Genomic DNA, 21,825 nt, shown 5'->3' on the forward strand with positions numbered 1-21,825 from the left:
GCAACAAATGTTATTGTCGACGCATCGTTGCACCTCTATTATCAATCATTCTATTCATGTCTCTGGCCAAATCACATGTGCAAGCAATGGCTATAGTTTGGTTATGTCAACGCCCTTTGGACTGGCTGACTGGCGTCAACATGAACGGGTTCCACTGTATCTATATCCGAAAGCACCGTTTTTATTAAATTATCATCATTAATGTGCGTGTATGCATTTCAGGTGCCAAACCTGCCGGGAATCTTCACCAGCTCCATCAGGTTTTATTTGTTCTGGAAATTTTCAAATCAGTCATGTTCCTACAAGTCCATGCAGATATGATGATGTTCTCATAGTGAAGCGAAACAAAGACCGATTGTCGTTGTGTGACGAGCGGCAATAGTGTCTGCATTCCATAAGGTTACATGAAAAAGCACTTAGTTTACCAGGATGTATTCAGGGATACATTCAATGATTTGTTGTTCCTGTAGGATGTGGGAAAACCTATTCTCTTAATGTGCCTTCTGTTGGGTATGAAGGGGTATTAAGGCCACAGTGAAAAACTTAGAATTTGAATAAAGTGGTACTAATAATCTAATAGAAAAATAAAGATGCATTAAGTAAATTATAACTAAATTATTAGAATAAAGTTGTAATTTCCATAGAAAAACAGCGTAATCTTTTTAGAATACAGTTGTGTTACACGAGAATACAGTAATATTACAAGAGTAAATGCATGCTTTGTGAAATTACAAGAACAAAGTTGTTCTATTACGAAAATAAAGACGTAGTTTCTTGGGTAAAACAAATTAGATTTTTTTAAAAAGTTTCTACAATCTGAATAAAGTCGTAATAACAGTGTAATAATAGAAAAAATTAAGATGCACCAAGTAAATTATAACTAAGGTATTAGACTAAAGTTGTAATTTCTATAGAAAAAGTTGTATTCTTAGTAGAATAAAGTTGTGTTACACGAGAATACCGTAATATTACAAAAATAAATGCATGTTTTTGTGAAATTACAAGAACAAAGTTGTTCTATTACGAAAATAAGGACATATTTTCTTGGGTAAAACAAATTAGATTCTTTTTTTTAAGGTTTTAGAATCTGAATAAAGTCGTAATAATAGTCCAATATTAGAAAAATAAAGAGGCATTAAGTAAATTATAACTAAGGTATTAGAATAAAGTTGTGATTTCTTTAGAAAAAAAAGACGTAATCATAGTAGAATACAACAATACCGTAATATTACAAGAACAAATGCATGTTTTTGTGAAATTACAAGAACAAAGTTGTCCCAATATGAAAAATATGACGTATTTTCTTCAGTAAAACTTGGTGAATATATAAGGACAAAGTAAATTTTTTTCCAGAAAAAGTCATAATCATATCAGTTGCGATATAACAGTAGTAACGTATGTTTGTGATAAGTGAATGTTTTACAAGTTTTTTTGTTTTGTTTTGTTGGAAAAACCTAAAAGGGAACTTCACATTTTTTTTTACATTTTCCCTATCCTTCACAACCTTTATGTAAAACAAGAACAAATATTTTTTTTCTTTGTTTACGCATTCTAACGCGTAAATAAACATTAGCCAAAGTCAGCTAAAAATGGAGCCATCGGGAGTGAGTCGCTCAATTTTTTATACATGCTCTAAGTATATATGTAATGTAGCTCATTCATAATAACATGTAATTTGACGTATTTTGCATCAAATCATTCGCTATTTCTTTCAACAACAAGAACAACACTACTAATCATTGCATATTCATGAGAGCCAACAACGATTACTTTGGGAAAAATTATGACCGAGAATGTTATGTTTTTGAGGCTGTATATGCGGAGGATGAGCTGCAGGTTTTAGAAGCTGCGTGCATAACAGATCCAGCTTTAGTGAAACACTAAGCATCATGTAGCAGTATTGCTAAGTGCTAAACAAGAAATAAAAACTACGGACATAATAAAACGATCACTTACTGTACAATGTCTGCTCTCACCGGGATGCCAACTGATCGGATATTTATCGCTTCACATTTAGATGAAGAATTAATCATAACCCTCACGCAGGTAAAAATGTGCCACAAATGAGTGTATTTTTGTGTCTTTCTTGCCATTACCTGGGTATAAGCTAAATGTCAAAGTTGACCGACTTCTCAGTTTATGGCCACAACTTTTTCTAGAATTAACTTTCACCAACTCAGAGGCGATGCAGCAGCCACAACTCAATTGAATAATGTAGCTGCATAAGCTAGTTAGCTCACTGTGATCACGGCCGAGCTAAAAATAGTTCCTTAACGTTAGCGCTTATAATAATAATATCGCTAATACTTGGTAATATTCAAATCACGATATGTAAATGGGGTATTGTTGGCAATTTTTAAGTGTTTTTTAAGAGAGCTTTATGGGCGGAATAGTGTACTCCCATTAGCTGCATTGTTAGCCACTTCTTAATTGCCGTATTTTGCGACTTAGAATGCATAAAAAAAAAAGAACTTATGTGTTTGTCTTACTTAGGGATTGTGAATGAAATTATGATTTTGATCAATATCGTGAAGCTAAAGTGTAACGTGACAAACGCCTCTACTGTGCTCATCTTAACTCAATTACACAATCATGATCGCAAGGAATTACACATTCATTCTCACATTAGTTCTCATGTTACGACGTCAAATTTGTGAGAACTTTATTCCTGCCAAGATACTACTTTATTCTCATCCTATTATGTATTTTTTCCCCCCGCTGTGGCCCTAATGTTCCTTTATTGGGTTGTTCTTGTCATTTTAAAAGTGGCATTTTGTGACTAATCAACAATTACAATCGCATTGCATCCATTAAATTGGACTAAATTATTGTACAGATTCCAAAGATTGCGTAGGGTTTCCGAGGCTGCTGTTTTTAAGATTCAGGTATCAAACCGGTACTGGTGTACTTGTTTATATTCCCTGTTGTCTTTTCTATGGGAAAAATAATTTTATACTATCAATGCTCTTCAGTGGCATATATAGCTATATTTGTGAAGGATCGCTTTTGATACTTGTTACGGTTTTCTTATGCAGACTGTTTACATTAGCTAAATGCTATTTTTGCAAATGGACGTAAGAATGAATGCTTTGTCAATAAAGGATAAAGAAAATAGCCTTTTTTATCTACCCAAACTATCACTATTAACAACCAAATTGTACATCAGTTGGACACTTAAACACAACCACAATAATTCACATTTTGGCAAGTTACTACTTCCCCTAAAGCAGCATGCAATGCACTATTTTGACTTATTGCATAATTTTGCTTCTGCTTATAGCTACCATTCGCTTCGAGGACGTGATGCCAACATTGTGTTTCTTTTTTGAACTATAATGCCCAATTCTGATCAAAATTAATCCTAATTAATTTATAAACTGCCTATCATGCATTATTGATTGGCAACCACTGCAGGGTCGCCAATCTCTCTTCCACCTCTCACACAAAACCATCAGGGATAGGCTGTAGGTCGCCTGTTCCTGACCAGCATAAAAGAATGAGTCTCTTCTAACATGGTTTTGCAAAGGGTATTTTATGTTATCATTTCAAGCAGCATATCATGGACTATAGGTACAAAACACAATTTCTTCCAATTCTGTTGTATTAACAACATTCACTTAGGAATCTCACACCAGCATCATACTTCTGCTTGTTTCATCTTAATAATAATCAATCCTGATTGTGAGATTTCAGGCGGTCATCAGGTCTTTTCTGATTTTATTTTATTTTATTTTTGTTATGTTCTGTCCAGGGCTTCACGGTGGCAGAGGGGTTAGTGCATCTGCCTCACAATACGAAGGTCCTGAGTAGTCTTGGGTTCAATCCCGGGCTCGGGATCTTTCTGTGTGGAGTTTGCATGTCCTCCCCGTGACTGCGTGGGTTCCCTCCGGGTACTCCGGCTTCCTCCCACTTCCAAAGACATGCACCTGGGGATAAGTTGATTGGCAACACTAAATTGGCCCTAGTGTGTGGATGTGAGTGTGAATGTTGTCTGTCTATCTGTGTTGGCCCTGCGATGAGGTGACGACTTGTCCAGGGTGTACCCCGCCTTCCGCCCGATTGTAGCTGAGATAGGCTCCAGCGCCCCCCGCGACCCCAAAGGGAATAAGCGGTAGAAAATGGATGGATGGATGGATGTTCTGTCGACCCTTCCACTGAGCATATTACCCCGTATAGTCCTTATGCTTTGTCCACAAATTAATAAGCGTTGTAAATCAAAATTACTTCTGATAATCTGTCCTGATTTCAAGCAGCATATCATTTTCTGTACCGACTATTTCATCAAATATACACTTTTGTCCTTTTTTGTTATCTTTGGAGCTGCACATCATGCACTTTCGTGACTTTTAGCAAATATAGAACAAATGTATAAAGTTTTGTTAACCACGTTCACTTGAGCATGTGACGCCAGCTTCAGGCATCTACTTGTCTGATCCCAAGACTCTATCCTGATTGGACAGTATAACTTCAGGCTGCATATCATTCATTGTCGTGACTACCCCATCATTAAGGCCCTGGGCCGATATTCGATACGTCAATTAACTGACGATAAATGAAAATGAAGTTGACAAGTTTTCCAGCATCGAAAAATCGCCATGTGCATGCTTCAAGAACAATCACGCTTTTCATCGGTTTGCAAGAGCGATCACTCTTTTGCATCGGTTTCTGTGGCTGCGGGCGTTTGAACTTAAAACAAACGGTAGTAATGGTAGCCGCTGTAAAACTCCCAACGGTTAGTACAGGGTTCGGCAACCCAAAACGTTAAAAGAGCCATATTGGACCAAAAATACAAAAAACGAATCTGTCTGGAGCCTCAAAAAATTAAAAGCCGTATATAAGTGTTATAATGAACACATGACGTAAGTGTCTATATTAGCTATAATAGCCTACTATCAAAATTACTTTAGACGTCTTATATAAGTGTTATAATGAAGACAACACATGATGTAAGTGTCTATATTAGCCTACTATCAAAATGACTATGTGCTGCAGGCTGAAGCAAATCTTCGTTGACAGAAATGTTGAAATGTAATATTTATTCTACTAATTTTTACAACATTAGAAACCATTAGTAAATCAGAGGCTACTCAGAAGGTGAGATAACTCCTGGAAATGACTGGCTTTTAATGGCCAAAGGTATAGATGTGTGTGTCCAAGTTAAAGGAAACGGCAGGCTGTCTTCTTTTAATAGATTTATTACAATCTTTGGCAAGCTAGGTAATGTTTGCTGTGGTCTGGAACAACATGGCACACAAACAACTATCTGAAATGCAGCCGAAATTACATACAGGTAATGTGTCATGAGACATGCAAAACTATATACAAAGAGGATAAAAGTAAATGATATTAAATGAGCTCAAATATACCTACAAATGAGGCATAATATGCAGTATGTACATACAGCTAGCCTAAAAAGCATGTTAACATTGATTAGCTTGAAGCCATGCACTGACCAAATATGCCTGATTAGCACTCAAACAAGTAAATAACATCAACAAAGCGCACCTTCGTGCATTCATGCACAGCATAAAACGTTTGGTGGACAAAATGAGACAAAGGAGTAGAAGAGTTTACATGTCAACAAACTGTTGCGTCACAGTCCACACTATGGTGAGTTCAAGAACCGCCAAAATTAGTAGGACAAAACGATGTTCACCAAATACTCTCATCAGTGAAGCATACACACAAACATATTAAACAGTGGGCTTTCTAACAGTTGGGAAGGTTTGTGTCATTTAATTTTTCCTGCATCTTTTTCCATTATCAATCTTTTTTAAAAAATGCTCCAGGGAGCCACTAGGGCGGCACTAAAGAGCCGCATGTGGCTCGAGAGCCGCGAGTTGCTGACCCCCGGGTTAGTATTACCGTGTTAAATTAAAATAGTCGAAAAACTGTCATTCATAGTCGCAGTTAATACACACTGGCACTAGCTTTCTAGCTAGCTTAAATGCTAACATGTAAACAACAGACATTAACGTCTTTCCCCATTACGAAACGTGTTTCCCCAATCCAAACTTGTACAAACACATTGCTGTCGAAACAACTGAGCTACCGTATTCACATTGAACATGTGACGTGCTGTTTTTGCACAAAGTGATCGATAAACTCGACAGTTTCGAGTTGAAACAGACGAACATCCCATCGACAGAAAGTGAACTTGTGTGGCATCACACAAACCGGAAGTGAAACAACTGATCACCCTTTATTTTAGTTATTAAGCAAAATACAACTTGGTTTAAAGAGTTTAGTGTGTGTATACGTTTTTTAAGCACATTAAACAATACCACAATAATAATAACTGTGATCATTTTGTTTATTGTTTTGGTTGTGTATATTTGAGGGTCCCCCACACCTTCCTTAACAAAGACGGAACATTTTTTTATTGCTTTGGGTTGTGATTTTTGTTCAAGTGCAAACTTTTGCTTACTGACAGAGTATATTTTAATTTTGTTATTTGTGTTATTCAAATTGGTATTTAAAAGTGTACATTTCAATTACAATGTTGAATTATACGATAAACAAGTTAATTGCATTTGAAAAAGTATACTTCCATTATTATTACCGTATTTTTCCGACAATAAGGCTCACTTAAAATCCTTTCATTAACTCAAAACTCGACAGTGCGCCTCATAACCCGGTGCGCCTAATGTACGGAATAATTTTGGTTGTGCTTACCGACCTCAAAGCTATTTTATTTGGTACATGGTGAAATGATAAGTGTGACCAGTAGATGGCAGTCACACATAATAGAGACGTGTATGCACTATGACTCAAGTAAACAACACCAAAATGTTGTTTACTTACACGGCCCTCAAAAATCTCAAAATGTTTTAGTACGACTTTGGTGAGCTATGAAGCCGCACCGCTTGATGGATTGTACTGTGCTTCAACATGCGAGTATTATTATGGTGTGGGTATAAGGTAAGACATATTATCTATTATCAAGTTCTGACTTATATCTGTCAGTAAACTCGCCTTGAAAGCGCTAAAACATACCGGTGTAGTGAGTTTACATTATACAGCCAAGGAACTTTAGTTATTAGAGAGTTCCGGTCGGATGGTTTTCACGGGACACATTTCCAGCGTTGTTATTGCACTAGTGAGCCACAAATGAGGAGATTCTGCTCTGTTATTTTTTTAGGTAAAGTCTGAATGTCATTAAAACAGTTAGCTCCATCTTTTGACCCTTTATCCACTCCTATCCTTGCACGCTACACCGCTACAACAAAGATGACGGAGAAAAAACGCTGCTTAAGGTGAGCCATGTAAATAAGACCGCCCACAAAACGGCGCATCCTGAAGCGACTGTCAGAAAGCAACTTGAAGATGATCTGTAAAACATAATCTATGCAATGTTTTGACCAATGAACCACCATTACATGTTATGTAGACCACAAGGAAGTGTTTTCCATTTAGAAAAAAATAATAATAATATGACCCCTTTAATGCGCCCTATAATCCGGTGCGCCTTTTGTACGAAAATAAACCTGACTAGACACGCTCATCGGCAGTGCGCCTTATGGTCCAGAAAATATGGTATGTATTGTCATTACATCAGTGGTTCATTTTAGTCTAAAAGAAAAATTATTGCAATAATATCTAGGGATGTCCGATAATATCGGACTGCCGATATTATCGGCCGATAAATGCTTTAAAATGTAATATCGGAAATTATCGGTATCAGTTTCAAAAAGTAAAATGTATGACTTTTTAAAACGCCGCTGTGTACACGGACGTAGGGAGAAGTACAGAGCGCCAACAAACCTTAAAGGCACTTCCTTTGTGTGCCGGCCCAGTCACATAATATCTACGGCTTTTCACACACACAAGTGAATGCAAAGCATACTTGGTCAACAGCCATACAGGACACACTGAGGGTGGCCGTGTAAACAACTTTAACACTGTTACAAATATGCGGCACACTGTGAACCCACACCAAACAAGAATGACAAACACATTTCGGGAGAACATCCGCACCGTAACACAACATAAACACAACATAAATACAACAGAACAAGTACCCAGAACCCCTTGCAGCACTAACACTTCCGGGACGCTACAATATACACCCCCCGCTACCCCCTACCCCCCCATCCCCGCCCACCTCAACCTCCAAGCATGACCAGCTCTATACTCTCGGCAGGGTCCTTGAGGGTGCATGGGAGTTTGCCCAACCAGTCTACATGTGCTTTGTGGACTTGGAGAAGGCATTTGACCGTGTCCCTCGGGAAGTCCTGTGGGGAGTGCTCAGAGAGTATGGAGTATCGGACTGTCTGATTGTGGCGGTCCGCTCCCTGTATGATCAGTGTCAGAGCTTGGTCCGCATTGCCGGTGGTAAGTCAGACACGTTTCCGAGGCTGCCCTTTGTCACCGATTCTGTTCATAACTTTTATGGACAGAATTTCTAGGCGCAGTCAAGGCGTTGAGAGGATCCGGTTTGGTGGCTGCAGGATTAGGTCTCTGCTTTTTGCAAATGATGTGGTCCTGATGGCTTGATCTGGCCAGGATCTTCAGCTCTCACTGGATCGGTTCGCAGCCGAGTGTGAAGCGACTGGGATGAGAATCAGCACCTCCAAGTCAGAGTCCATGGTTCTCGCCCGGAAAAGGGTGGAGTGCCATCTCCGGGTTGGGGAGGAGACCATGCCCCAAGTGGAGGAGTTCAAGTACCTAGGAGTCTTGTTCACGAGTGAGGGAAGAGTGGATCGTGAGATCGACAGGCGGATCGGTGCGGCGTATTCAGTAATGCGGACGCTGTATCGATCTGTTGTGGTGAAGAAGGAGCTGAGCCGGAAGGCAAAGCTCTCAGTTTCCCGGTCGATCTACGTTCCCATCCTCACCTATGGTCATGAGCTTTGGGTTATGACCGAAAGGACAAGATCACGAGTACAAGCGGCCGAAATGAGTTTCCTCCGCCGGGTGGCGGGGCTCTCCCTTAGAGATAGGGTGAGAAGCTCTGCCATCCGGGGGGAGCTCACAGTAAAGCCGCTGCTCCTCCACATCGAGAGGAGCCAGATGAGGTGGTTCGGGCATCTGGTCAGGATGCCACCCGAACGCCTTCCTAGGGAGGTATTTAGGGCACATCCAACCGGTAGGAGGCCACGGGGGAAGACCCAGGACACGTTGGGAAGACTATGTCACCCGACTGGCCTGGGAACGCCTCGGGATCCCCCGGGAAGAGCTGGACGAAGTGGCTGGGGAGAGGAAAGTCTCGGCTTCCCTGCTTAGGCTGCTGCCCCCGCGACCCGACCTCGGATAAGCGGAAAAAGATGGATGGATGGATGGATGTTTTGAGGAATGTTAAAAAAAAAAAAGCACTTTGTGACTTCAATAATAAATATGGCAGTGCCATTTTGGCATTTTTTTCCATAACTTGAGTTTATTTTTTTTGGAAAACCTTGTTTCATTGTTTAATGCATCCAGCGGGGCATCACAACAAATATGTTCATTCCATGACTGTATATATCTGTATCGGTTGATATCGGAATCGGTAATTAAGAGTTGGACAATATCGGATATCGGTAAAAAAGCCATTATCGGACATCTCTAATAATATCGTTTATCTGCAATAATTTGTAGGTCAATGTATCGTTCAGCAAAATGTGTTATCGGCCCAGGCCTACGTCGTCATACCACTGCAAGGTATGCATGTTATTGTTTTTCTTCCGTCTTTGTTCTTTTTGTAGCTGCATTTCGCTTGGAGCGTGTGACGCATATCTTGCATTATCATGACTGTTCCATGGGAATGTACAGGTGTACCTAATATTGTGGCTGGTATGCAGCCTTTTTTTTTTTTGGAGCGTGTGGGTGTCTGGAGGAGACAAAAGCTTGTTTCATGGTGCAGCGGCGCGATTGAGCTTGTTTGTGTGCGAGTGTGTTGATTCAGAGCGGCCAGTGGTGGGAAAGGCCATGCCAGAGGTTCTCATCCCGTGTGTGTATCTGTTTGTGTGTGTGTGTGTGTGTTACGTGAGTCCCTTCCTGAGCTCAAACAGTTGACCAGCTCTGACACAACACACAGACACAACACAGCATTGTGCTGCTAAGTGAGTGTTGTAGAGCGGGCCATGAGTATAGGTGGGAAACAAACGTGGTTAAAAGGGTCATCGCGACATGGGAACGGGAGACAGAGGGAGAGTGGCCGTGCCAGCAACCTGAGGGTTCCTGGTTCGATCCCCACCTTCTACCAACCTCGTCACGTCCGTTGTGTCCTTGAGCAAGACACTTCACCCTTGCTCCTGATGGGTCGTGGTTAGGGTCTTGCATGGCAGCTCCTGCCATGAATGTGTGTGTGAATGGGTGAATGTGGAAATAGTACCGCTATACAAATATAACCCATTTACCATTTACCATAGGAGGGATGGAGGGGTGAGGCGCATGAATGTAAGCAGACATTTAAATGATGTTCTTGTTGTTTTTGTGTTACCTGTAATGATGATTGAAACAATCCACTGGGGTCACTTGCTTTGGGATAAAGGCAATTATGTGTCTACATGATGTTTAAACCCCATTCCTGTAAAATGATGCCTTTTAGTCTCACGAATAGACATATTTTTCTCATAATACTTTATGCTAAAAAATACATATTTTTTTCCTCACAATATTAAAGCTTTATTACTGTAAAATAACGATTTTCTTCCATAATATTACAGCTCCATTCCTGTAAAATGCAGGCATGTGAGCATACTTTTGAGGGGAAAAAAAAGAAGAGGAAAACCGATGACAAAAAGAGGCACAAAGTGCTGCCACGCAAGCCCCAAAATACATTTTTTTTAAATCAAGACTACATTTCCTGCAATTGGGTGCATTTCTACACTATATTTCACCATTAGATTTATTCTCATCTACCAACCTTCCATCCATCCATTTTCTACCGCTTGTCCCGTTCAGGGTTGCGGGGGGTGCTGGAGCCTATCTCAGCTGCATTCAGGCGGAAGGCGGGGTACACCCTGGACAAGTCACCATCTCATCACAGGGCCAACACAGATAATCTCTTTTGGCTATATTTTTGACACTTGCATGTCCCAAGCATGTCTCTAAGTTTTTTAGTAGATCATTTACTAACATTATTATCATTGAAAATGTAATGTAAAATTCTACAACATGTATGCAAACAACTCCGAAAACATTTCCCGTTTTGCAACACTATCTTGTAGCCACGCCCCTTTTGGGTAATATACTTCCAGTGTTGTGACCTATGTTAGCATTCGTCAAAGCAAAAATGATAAGAACAGATAGTACCTGCGGTCAAGTCAAGCGTTCGTATTTTATCTTTATTTCATTAAAAAAAGTGATATTTTGACCAAAAAATTGATGTTTAAAAACTCGTATTTCCGCGCTTATGAGGACATTTCACATGCCTGAAAATTACAGATTTGTATTGGTAATGTTATGACTTTATATATATATGTGTGTGTGTGTGTGTGTGTGTGTGTGTGTGTGTGTGTGTGTGTGTGTAATATATATAAATATAGACTGTGTGTGTGTGTATATATATGTGTGTGTTTATATGTATTTTATATGTCTGTGTGTATATATATATACATATATATGTATAAAAATACCTGCGTATAAATATATTTTACTTACACATATATATATATATATATATATATATATATATATATATATATATATATATATATATATATATATATATATGTATATGTATATATATATATTCTCTCACAAGAGAAAGTGTTTATAGTCTTATTTTATAAATTTTATCATTCTATTTAAAACAATATTTTTGTATTTTATTTGCTATATATATATATATATATATATATATATATATATATCAGTGACTTGCAGTCACTAGAGGCAGGTGAAGCGGGGCCTCACCTGCCATCTTGGAAAGAAAAAAATTGTTTATTAAATTGTTATATGTATCCAGTGATTATACTATAAAGTTATTTTCCATTTAACTTCACCAGTTTTAGATTATTTTTATTTAAAATCGCTGAATTTTCACATTTGCCGTTCAAATACTGAGAAGAGACGGTGCGGTGATCAGCAGCGTTGTGCCTCAACATGGATTGCGGACTCGGCTAACTGCTGGCCTGCTGTGCAGTGAGACCGTATTGCTATATGAACTATATTATACATTTCCATAGTTTAGTTAGCTGAGGTATATAATGTACAGTGTATTTTGTCAACAACTGTATGTGTGTAACGTATTTCTTGTGCTGAGCGATCATAAAACGGCTGCAAAAGACGCACTGGCTGAGGCTCGCAGTAATCCCGCCTCCTGCACCCCCGCCGTAGAATGCACCCCCTGACTGGAGTGTTATATCAACTAAAGCCCACACTTAAACTTTCCACGTGCAAGATTGAATCTATTTAAAAAAGTTATTTCATAAGAAGCCAAAAAGTGCAAAAACAATAATGTTCGTGTTGGAGGAGTTGTGAATGACTGCAGGGCCACAACATTAGGTACACCTGCAGACAGCAGGTGTACCTAATTCACAACTCCTCCAACACGAACATTATTGTTTTTGCACTTTTTGGCTTCTTATTAAATAACTTTTGTAACCTATTTTTATGGGCTTTCCTCTTTGTGATGTTAAGTTCCTGTTATAAATGATAAATGGGTTGTACTTGTATAGCGCTTTTCTACCTTCAGGGTACTCAAAGCGCTTTGACACTACTTCCACATTCACCCATTCACACACACATTCACACACTGATGGAGGGAGCTGCCATGCAAGGCGCTAACCAGCACCCATCAGGAGCAAGGGTGAAGTGTCTTGCTCAGGACATGACGAGGTTGGTACTAGGTGGGGATTGAACCAGGGACCCTCGGGTTGCGCACGGCCATTCTTCCACTGCGCCACGCCGTCCCTGTTACCTGTTATGCGCTGTTATACAGTATATGCATAAGGCGCTAAGAGCGGAAGTGATGACACGTTGGAGTGGAGCGGAGGTTTTTGAAAGAAGGTAAATAAAGTGGTCCTCGTGTAAACTGGAGCCTCCGTGTTTGTTATTTTGTAGTTTCATACAGTATCGGCGACATTTATAAACCATCGGTTACACTTTTTTAAATAGATTCAATCTTGCACGTGGAAAGTTTAAGTGAGGGCTTTAGTTGATATAACACTCCCGTCAGGGGGTGCATTAATCCAGCACAACAGCGGCCCATGGACTTCATAATAACTTTTTTTATTAAATGTACTTTTTTGTGTGCTACAGTTTGTATGTGTAAAGTTAAAGTTAAGTTAAAGTACCAATGATTGTCACACACACACGAGGTGTAATGAAATGTGTCCTCTGCATTTGACCCATCCCCTTGATCACCCCCTGGGAGGTGAGGGGAGCAGTGGGCAGCAGCGGCGCCGCGCCCGGGAATAACTTTTGGTGATTTAACCCCCAATTCCAACCCTTGATGCTTAGTGCCAAGCAGGGAAGAATGCTGGTATGAGCTTTTAAACATAACCCGTTAACTGCTGCCAATCAAATGGTGAATAAGATACTCTTTAGGGTTCATATGTTTGTAAATCTGACTGTGATGAAGTCAGTGCCTCACCAGCCATGAACCTCACCGCACGTCACTGATATATATATATATATATATATATATATATATATATATATATATATATATATATATATATATATAAATAAAATACAAAACATTTTTTTAAATAGATCAATAAAATAAGACTATAAATTATCTTTTTCGTGAGAGTATACATATATATATATATATATATATATATATATATATATATATATATATATATATATATATACACATTTATATATACACACATATATATACACATTTTTATATACACACATATATATATACACATTTATATATACACACATATATATACAGATTTATATATATATAATGTGTGTATATATACCGGTATGTGTGTGTGTATATATACATATACATGTGTGTATATATACATATGCATGTGTGTATATATATATATATATATATATATATATATATATATATATATATATATATATATATATACATTCATACATACATATATATGTATATATATACATACATTAGTATATATATATATACAACATGCATATATGCATACATATGTGTATATATATACAACATGCATATTTACATACATATGTGTATATATATGTATGTATATATACATATACAACATGCATATACACATACATATGTGTATATATGTGTATATATATATATATATATATGTATATATATATATATATATATGTATATATATATATGTATATATATATATATATATATATATATATATATATATATATATATGTATGTATACTCTCACGAGAGATAATTCATAGTCTTATTTTATTAATCTATTTAAAACAATGTTTTGTATTTTATTTATTTATATATATATAAATAAAATACAAAACATTGTATATGTATATATATACATATATGTATATATATATCATACTTGCCAACCTTGAGACCTCCGATTTCGGGAGGTGGGGGGTGGGGGTTGGGGGGGGCGTGGTCGGGGGGGGCGGGGGCGTGGTTAAGATACATATATATACGAAATACTTGACTTTCAGTGAATTCTAGCAATATATATATTTTATTACATATATATATATATATATATATATATATATATATATATATATATATATACACAGGTAAAAGCCAGTAAATTAGAATATTTTGAAAAACTTGATTTATTTCAGTAATTGCATTCAAAAGGTGTAACTTGTACATTATATTTATTCATTGCACACAGACTGATGCATTCAAATGTTTATTTCATTTAATTTTGATGATTTGAAGTGGCAACAAATGAAAATCCAAAATTCCGTGTGTCACAAAATTAGAATATTACTTAAGGCTAATACAAAAAAGGGATTTTTAGAAATGTTGGCCAACTGAAAAGTGTGAAAATGAAAAATATGAGCATGTACAATACTCAATACTTGGTTGGAGCTCCTTCTGCCTCAATTACTGCGTTAATGCGGCGTGGCATGGAGTCGATGAGTTTCTGGCACTGCTCAGGTGTTATGAGAGCCCAGGTTGCTCTGATAGTGGCCTTCAACTCTTCTGCGTTTTTGGGTCTAGCATTCTGCATCTTCCTTTTCACAATACCCCACAGATTTTCTATGGGGCTATGGTCAGGGGAGTTGGCGGGCCAATTTAGAACAGAAATACCATGGTCCGTAAACCAGGCACGGGTAGATTTTGCGCTGTGTGCAGGCGCCAAGTCCTGTTGGAACTTGAAATCTCCATCTCCATAGAGCAGGTCAGCAGCAGGAAGCATGAAGTGCTCTAAAACTTGCTGGTAGACGGCTGCGTTGACCCTGGATCTCAGGAAACAGAGTGGACCGACACCAGCAGATGACATGGCACCCCAAACCACCACTGATGGTGGAAACTTTACACTAGACTTCAGGCAACGTTGATCCTGTGCCTCTCCTGTCTTCCTCCAGACTCTGGGACCTCGATTTCCAAAGGAAATGCAAACTTTGCATGGTTGGGTGATGGTTTGGGGTGCCATGTCATCTGCTGGTGTCGGTCCACTCTGTTTCCTGAGATCCAGGGTCAACGCAGCCGTCTACCAGCAAGTTTTAGAGCACTTCATGCTTCCTGCTGCTGACCTGCTCTATGGAGATGGAGATTTCAAGTTCCAACAGGACTTGGCGCCTGTACACAGCGCAAAATCTACCTGTGCCTGGTTTACGGACCATGGTATTTCTGTTCTAAATTGGCCCGCCAACTCCCCTGACCTTAGCCCCATAGAAAATCTGTGGGGTATTGTGAAAAGGAAGATGCAGAATGCCAGACCCAAAAACGCAGAAGAGTTGAAGGCCACTATCAGAGCAACCTGGGCTCTCATAACACCTGAGCAGTGCCAGAAACTCATCGACTCCATGCCACGCCGCATTAACGCAGTAATTGAGGCAAAAGGAGCTCCAACCAAGTATTGAGTATTGTACATGCTCATATTTTTCATTTTCATACTTTTCAGTTGGCCAACATTTCTAAAAATCCCTTTTTTGTATTAGCCTTAAGTAATATTCTAATTTAGTGACACACGGAATTTTGGATTTTCATTTGTTGCCACTTCAAATCATCAAAATTAAATGAAATAAACATTTGAATGCATCAGTCTGTGTGCAATGAATAAATATAATGTACAAGTTACACCTTTTGAATGCAATTACTGAAATAAATCAAGTTTTTCAAAATATTCTAATTTACTGGCTTTTACCTGTGTGTGTGTGTGTGTGTGTGTGTGTGTGTGTGTGTGTATATATATATATATATATAAATAAAATACTTGAATTTCAGTGTTCATTTATTTACACATATACACACACATAACACTCATCTACTCATTGTTGAGTTAAGGGTTGAATTGTCCATCCTTGTTCTATTCTCTGTCACTATTTCAGAACACACATTATACAAATATACATTATAAAATCAATAAGAAAACGGGAGCTCTAATTTGGGAGTCTGAATTAGGATCAGAAGTTCCTATATAAACATTGCACACTCACGTCACCTTTTTGTGTTGATTACTGCAGCTGTGCACTGGATTCATTCACAAATACAAACTACAACTCACAAACACTTTAGAGTTAGGCTCCACATGGATATTATTGAGTGAGTTGATTCACCAAAACTAACCTGTTATACAGGAGGAAAAAGCACACAGGACGTTTCAATTGTTCACAGACTGGTCGCGCTCATCAGAATGACAAGACACTTCCGGTCTGCAGGTGATAGCATTCAATTGGGAAGAAACGCCCTACTGCCCCCGACTGACCAATGTGAATACTGATAAATGTGTAATGACAGCTCCAAAAACGAATTCAAACCACAAAATAAAATAAATAAATCAACACAAAAATGTGACACATTATGGGTGGGTCACATATGCATGTACAGTAGATGGCAGTATTGTCCTGTTTAAAAGTGTCACAACATTGCTGTTTACGGCAGACGAACTGCTTTACGGTAGGTAGACGAAAACTTGACAGCTGTTGTTTGTTGTTACCGCGCTGGGAGGATGTTAATGAAACTGCCTAACAATAAACCCACATAAGAAACCAAGAGCTCGCCCTCGATCATTAGCTGTTTATATTATGGGAAAGCGGACGTGTGAACAGGCTGTCAACACGTCACTCAGGTCCCCATGGAGCTGGAGGGGGCGTGGCCTCCAGCTGCGCCTGAATTTCGGGAGATTTTCGGGAGAAAATTTGTCCCGGGAGGTTTTCGGGAGAGGCGCTGAATTTCGGGAGTCTCCCGGAAAATCCGGGAGGGTTGGCAAGTATGATATACATACATATATATATATATATATATATATATATATATATATATATATATATATATATATATGTGTGTGTGGGAAAAAAAATCACAAGACTACTTCATCTCTACAGGCCTGTTTCATGAGGGGGTTCCCTCAATCATCAGGAGATTTTAATGGGAGCATTCACATACCATGGTTTATATAGGGCACAGAGTGGGTGGGTACAGGCTGGCGTAGGGGCGTGGTGATTGGCTCATGTGTTACCTAGGAGGTGTTTCCGTCTGTGGCGGCATGCTGATACAATTTCGCTGCGCTTGTTGAGGGATGACAGGTCTGGACGGTATATAATAAACAGTTTCTCTTTCAAGCATAGGTTGCATCTTTTATTACCACTATTGTAAGGTGTGCTGGATGCAAGAATTTGCCATGTTATTGAATATTCAACATTATTGTCTTTGAGGTCCCAAATGTGTTTGCTGAGTTCTGTGGTATTCCGCAGGTTTTGGTTCCTGAAAGAAGCCTTGTGATTGTTCCATCTGGTTTTAAACTCTCCCTCGGTTAATCCTACATATGTGTCGGATGTGTTAATGTCCTTGCGTGTTGCCTTAGATTGGTAAACAACTGATGTTTGTAAGCACCCCCCGTTGAGAGGGCAATCAGGTTTCTTGCGTCAGTTGCAGCCTTTGTTGGTTTTGGGGTCGCTCTGTCCGGGGGCCGACGGCTCATTTGCAATTGTTTTGTTGTGGTTTGAGATAATTTGTCGTATATTGTTCATACAGCTGTAGCTCAATTTAATGTTGTTCTTGTTGAATACTTTTCTTAGGGTGTTGCCTTTGGGAAAGTGTTTGTCAATCAGAGTGAGGAATTTGTGGCCAATGTTAGTTGAGACGTTTTTGCTGTATGGGGGGTTGTACCAGATGATGTTGTTTCGTTTTCTGTTCTTTTTTGGTTGGTTTCCTGGCGTGGGTTCATAGGTGAGGGTGAAATTGTATCCGCTTTCATCAAGGGCTTTTTGGTACGGGGGGGTTGCTTGGTCAAATTCAGCTTTGCTAGATGACAGCATCGATAGCCTTCTATTAATTCCGGTAGGTATTCTTTTCGTGGTGGTGGGTGGGTGGTTGCTGTCATGGTGCACGTATTGGAGTGTTGTGTTGGATTTCGTGAATGGTTGGTAGCTGTTATTTCTCAGGTTGAAAGTGACGTCGAGGAAGTTGACGGTTTGCTTGTTGGCTTCAATCGATCACGATTGAAGCCAACAAGCAAACCGTCAACTTCAACAAGCGCAGCGAAATTGTATCAGCATGCCGCCACAGACGGAAACACCTCCTAGGTAACACATGAGCCAATCACCACGCCCCTACGCCAGCCTGTACCCACCCACTCTGTGCCCTATATAAACCATGGTATGTGAATGCTCCCATTAAAATCTCCTGATGATTGAGGGAACCCCCTCATGAAACAGGCCTGTAGAGATGAAGTAGTCTTGTGATTTTTTTTCCCACACACACATATATTGCGCTCTACTACGGTATCGAGCACTATTTTTTGGATAACCTTATTAAGACATATATATATATATATATATATATATATATATATATATATATATATATATATATATATTGTATATATAAATGTATGTATATACATGTGTATATGTATATACACATATAGATACATTTATATATACCGGTATGTATACATACAAATGTATATTTATTATATGTATATATACAGGTATATATATATATTTTTTAAAACAGTTAACATAAAAATATAAGCTGTTGTCAACTTTGAGCTGTAGTTTTTTAGTGTATTACTACAGTAATAAGCTAGTGTAACCCTAAAAGCTACACTGATGTTCATTTCCTTGAGTGTACGTGTGTAATATTATTTTGTAACAGTAAACGCAAGACTTGTTTGTTTGGTGTGTACTGGGCGCTCAATCAGCTGAACAATGACTTGAACTTCTACACAGGATCCCTTTTGTGTTTCCTGCCTCCCCACACTGCACACACAAGCTGTACTCTGAGGCGCTCATATGAGCGTCTCATGCAGACTCTTCCAGAAAAAGGGTAACACACGCGAGCGAGTGAGCTAACTCGGCTTAACGTGCACCGTTACGTTAAAAAAACCCACACCTGTCCCAGCTGCTGTTTGGAATGTGCTGCTCTTACCTTTCACCCCTTCTTCATTGCTCATCTCCATATCACAGCATGTTTCATGTCCAGTAGACCCCGCTGTTCACGGCGCTTACCTTCCAAGATATGCACCAATGTTGAAAAAATGTGAATAAAAGGCTCACTTGTAAAAAGTTGTGGAAATCTCTATTTTTCTTTTTTTGTTTTTAATGCCAAAAATCCCCAAACTGAGATTGAGCACTGACCCCTACTTACATATCCTGTATAAAAGTGGGTTTTACATTAAACTGGTCATGAAGGTACCTTGTTATTGTGCAATACTAAGACATTCAAATAATCTGGTATAGCACCACTAATGGCTAGCTGTAAACTACTGCGCTAATCGTGAGGCATCTTGCGCCGCTAAAAGCTTTCTGACAACTGCTAGCCTGGCAACTGAAGGGCTAATCGCTAGCTGACAACTGCCGTGCTAATCCCTAGCTGGCAATTTGTGCGCTAATCACAACAAGCTGGCAGCTTGCGCCACTAAAAGCTTTCTGAAAACTGCTAGCCTGGCAACTGAAGGGCTAATCCAGGGGTGGGCAATTAATTTTTACCGGGGGCCGCATGTGCAACCCGAGCACTGCTGGAGGGCCACATCGACAATATTTCAATTAAATTTTGCTCAATATTATTTTTGATATACCGTAAGATAAATAATAATAATTAATAATAATAATAATACTTTCATTTAACCTAACTTAACTTTATACAAAAGCAGATTGCTTTTGATGGTTTTATTTTTAACACTGTCTTACACTACACTTTCTTATGTACAATACAATGCAAAAATGTCAATTTCTGCACAGGGTTAATTTAAAGTTTATCCTGCATCCTCTTTAAAAGTCCAACATTTATGGACAACCATCTGTTGTCACACCTGCCAGCTTGTCCCATTTTAGTCATAACATGTCCAAACACGCTTTTACCTATGTGAACAAGTCATTACCTGTGGTTGTCCCTTTTAATTGACTGCATGGATGCCAGCTCCTCCGTGATTTGAAAGTCAGCAGTTATCCCACGTAAGAAGATGAGCAGCTGGGCGGTGTTACGTACATCGCAGCTCTCATCCAAAGCCAGCGAAAAACAGTCAAAGTCGGCCGTTCTGTTCTTCAGCTGAAGCTCCAAGTTTCAGGTGTTGTGCCGGATAATGCACCCCCGGCGTAGAATGCACCCCCTGACGGGAGTGTTATACAGTATCAACTAAAGCCCACACTTAAAGTTTCCACGTGCAAGATTGAATCTATTTAAAAAAGTTGTTTTATAAGTAGCCAAAAGTGCAAAAACAATAATGTTCGTGTTGGAGGAGTTGTGAATGAATGAAATATGAAATCCGTGCTGCAGTCTGCAGGTGTACCTAATTTTGTGGCCCAGCAGCGACTGCAGCACGGATTTCATATTTTATTCATTCACAACTCCTCCAACACGAACATTATTGTTTTTGCACTTTTGGCTTCTTATTAAATAACTTTTTTAAATAGATTTGCAATAGCTGGTTGAGAAATGTTGTTTTTAAACTGTTCGACAATTTGCTCACGCATTTGTTCACAAAGTGGTGACCCTCGCCGCATCCTTGTTTGTGAATGACTGAGCATTTCACGGAAGCTGCTTTTATACCCAATCATGGCACCCACCTGTTCCCAATTAGCCTGTTCACCTGTGGGATGTTCCAAATAAGTGTTTGATGAGCATTCCTCAACTTGCTCAGTCTTTTTTGCCACTTGTGCCAGCTTTTTTTAAACATGTTGCAGGCATCAAATTCCAAATGAGCTAATATTTTAAAAGAATAACAAAGTTTTCCAGTTTGAACGTTAAGTATCTTGTCTTTGCAGTCTATTCAATTGAATATAGGTTGAAAAGGATTTGAAAATCATTGTATTCTGTTTTTATTTACGATTTACACAACGTGCCAACTTCACTGGTTTTGGGGTTTGTATATTATATTAGGGTTGTACGGTATGCCGGTACTAGTATAGTACCGCGATACTAATGAATCATATTTGGTACTATACCGCCTCTGAAATTTTGCTCAAATTATTTTTGATATACCGTAAGATAAATAATAATAATAATAATAATAATTTCATTTAACCTAACTTAACTTTATACAAAAGCAGATTGCTTTTGATGGTTTTATATTTAACACTGTCTTACACAACACTTCCTGATGTATAATAATGCAAAAATGTCAATTTCTGTCACTTTATCCTGCATCCTCTTTAAAAGTCTAACATTTTTCCCCGTCAGATTTGGACAACCATCTGTTGTCACACCTGCCAGCTTGTCCCATTACAGTCCTAACATGTCCAAACACGCATTTACTTCTGTGAACAAGTCATTACCTGTGGTTGTCTCTTTAATTGACTGCATGGCTGCCAGCTACTACG

At 38.8% G+C, this 21,825-nt stretch overlaps 1 protein-coding gene across 1 annotated transcript in view; it reads left to right on the forward strand.

Moving 5' to 3' along the window:
• slc50a1 (solute carrier family 50 member 1) overlaps window positions 1–8,190 on the forward strand; it is a 34,807-nt gene extending 26,617 nt beyond the window's left edge. The window contains exon 6 of the mRNA XM_061982556.2: window positions 223–8,190. Coding sequence (XP_061838540.1) covers window positions 223–321 — 99 coding nt within the window. The 3' untranslated portion in view covers window positions 322–8,190. The remainder of the gene's footprint in view (window positions 1–222) is intronic.
• The last annotated feature ends 13,635 nt before the right edge of the window (window positions 8,191–21,825 follow it).

The sequence above is a fragment of the Nerophis lumbriciformis genome, linkage group LG21, assembly GCF_033978685.3.
Source record: "Nerophis lumbriciformis linkage group LG21, RoL_Nlum_v2.1, whole genome shotgun sequence".
In the NCBI taxonomy this organism is placed as follows: Eukaryota; Metazoa; Chordata; class Actinopteri; order Syngnathiformes; family Syngnathidae; genus Nerophis; species Nerophis lumbriciformis.